The sequence below is a fragment of the Palaemon carinicauda genome, chromosome 5, assembly GCF_036898095.1.
Source record: "Palaemon carinicauda isolate YSFRI2023 chromosome 5, ASM3689809v2, whole genome shotgun sequence".
Lineage (NCBI taxonomy): Eukaryota > Metazoa > Arthropoda > Malacostraca > Decapoda > Palaemonidae > Palaemon > Palaemon carinicauda.
In genome coordinates, this window is record NC_090729.1 from 166,588,648 (window position 1) to 166,591,147 (window position 2,500).

Here is a 2,500-nt window from a genome sequence, read left to right on the forward strand (position 1 = left end):
AGAGAGAGAGAGAGAGAGAGAGAGAGAGAACACTACTGGATTATATTCACTGTAATCAGACTATATTGAAATAACAATCAAGAACTGAGGTGATTAAACCATAAAATGGGAGAGAGAGAGAGAGAGAGAGAGAGAGAGAGAGAGAGAGAGAGAGAGAGAGAGAGAGAGAGAGAGAGAGAGAGAGAAACACTACTGGATTATATTCACTGTAATCAGACTATTTAAATAACAATCAAGAACTGAGGTGGTTAAATCATAAAATGAGAGAGAGAGAGAGAGAGAGAGAGAGAGAGAGAGAGAGAGAGAGAGAGAGAGAGAGAGAGAGAGAGAGAGAGAAAACACTACTGGATTATATTCACTGTAATCAGACTATATTGAAATAACAATCAAGAACTGAGGTGATTAAACCATAAAATGAGAGAGAGAGAAGAGAGAGAGAGAGAGAGAGAGAGAGAGAGAGAGAGAGAGAGAGAGAGAGAGAGAGATAGTCTGATAACTACAGACTACTGGATTATAATCAGTGTAAACATACATTTACATTATCTACATAGCAATCCCGATTTGAGGAGATAAAATAAAAGAATGATACAGATTAGAAGTCATCTGTAGGATGCTACACCATTATCATTATAATCACTACTGATATAGCGTAACATTCTAAATGTACATTTCTACATACATGAAGCACACTTTCCTTCGTTTCTCACTGCAAATACGCAAGAGTGACAGAATTTTTTTTACAAGCTTTGTAGCAAAAGCTATATCGAAGAAATGTCTCCCCAAAAGAGGGAAAACAAAATAAGAAAATCAAGAAACTAGGTCAAAATATAGCCGAAAGCAAAAGACAGACCTTAAAAAAAAGAAAAAAAAAATCAATATCAATCAATCAAAAAAGGGTTTCTGGTTTGATCTCTAATTTTTAGTTGTATTTATTTTAAAATCGAAAGGTTGCAAATACTCACCCTTCGAGTTGTGTCTGTCGTTCTGGTGAGGCCCAGGGGCTGGTAAGGACACCATTCGGTCCCTCTGGTTTCTGGCTTTCTCTCCACATCAGCTGAAGTATAAAAGAAAAAAAAAAAAACGTTATAAAACAAGAAAGAAATTCAAACTTGTTGAAGAGCTTAAAGATTCAACACATAGAAACTAAGACTATTAAAACTGTGTTGAAAGGAAAATATAATACGTTTATAATGTTATTACTGTTCTTGAAATATTTCATTTTAATTGTTTATTACTTCTCATATCGTTTATTTATTTCCTTATTTCTTTTCCTCATTGGGCTATTTTTTCCCCGTTGGAGCCCTTGAGCTTTTGGCATCCTGCTTTTCCAACTAGGGTTGTAATAGTAGTAGTAGTAGTAGTAGTAGTAGTAGTAGTAGTAGTAGTAGTAGTAGTAATAATAATAATAATAATAATAATAATAATAATAATAATAGTTAACAAGTATTTCATCCACTACGTTCGTAACGAGAATTGCATGACAGAAAAGTAAAACCCAGGCAAAAAAATAAGAAAAGAAAAAAAAATGAAAAAAAAATTCAGATAACTCATCAAATAATTGCACTGGAGGCCAATAACTTGCTATTCCAATGCTGTATGTGCTATCTATCTTTACTACACTTATAAATGTTGTTATATGATTCTGGGCATTCAGTCCCGATTCCCCATCTTAAGTCTTACAATGAGTTTTAATAAAAGTATACCCAAAGTCAAAACTTAATCATAAAATGATGACAGCAAAAGGGTTCTATGAACATATTATACAATAGCATACCTACTAATATAATAAAATAATAAACATATTCAAACTCTATTGAAATAGTGTTTCATAAGAAAACGAATTATTTACGAGTAATTTAAAGGAGGACTTTACTAGACTGGAGTAAATTTCAATGCATAGATAAACAATGGCCGTATTGTGAAGACGAGAAATGAACACTGACTTTCTGCAGCGTCTTAAGAGATATTTAGAGACATATTTACCATAGCACTGGAAGCAAACTTCAATTTTAGGAAACTGGTATTTCTTTATAATTATTATCATAATCCTTTTTTTTTTTTTTACTAATCATTATTTTAAAAAATGTGAGACACCATCACTTTTGCTCATGGAATCCAAATTAGTAGAAATGTGTATATATATATATATATATATATATATATATATATATAATATATATATATATATATATATATATATATATATATATATATATGTAAATTATCATAATTTTGTACATAAAAATAGTAATAGATTCATAACACATTATAATCATAACAGTAATGGTCATGTTTGGAGAAAAGAAAATGTAGAGAAATGTTTAATAATGATTTCCCCACTCTGTAAACACATTGCTTTAGTATGCAAATCTGCTGAAATAATGAATCTGCACGATTTATATCACATCCTATTTTGCTTGTCTCCCCCGGTATTGTCTTTTTATTTCATATACACGGAATAATTAACATATGAAATGCTCTTTATTCATGTAAAATTTGT

The 2,500-nt window shown here is 30.9% G+C and overlaps 1 protein-coding gene across 1 annotated transcript in view; it reads right to left on the reverse strand.

Moving 5' to 3' along the window:
- The window catches only part of LOC137641584 (nucleolar protein 4-like), a 342,312-nt gene that overhangs the window by 14,767 nt on the left and 325,045 nt on the right, over positions 1 to 2,500 (reverse strand). Inside the window, exon 7 of the mRNA XM_068374293.1 lies at positions 963 to 1,054. Coding sequence (XP_068230394.1) covers positions 963 to 1,054 — 92 coding nt within the window. The remainder of the gene's footprint in view (positions 1 to 962; positions 1,055 to 2,500) is intronic.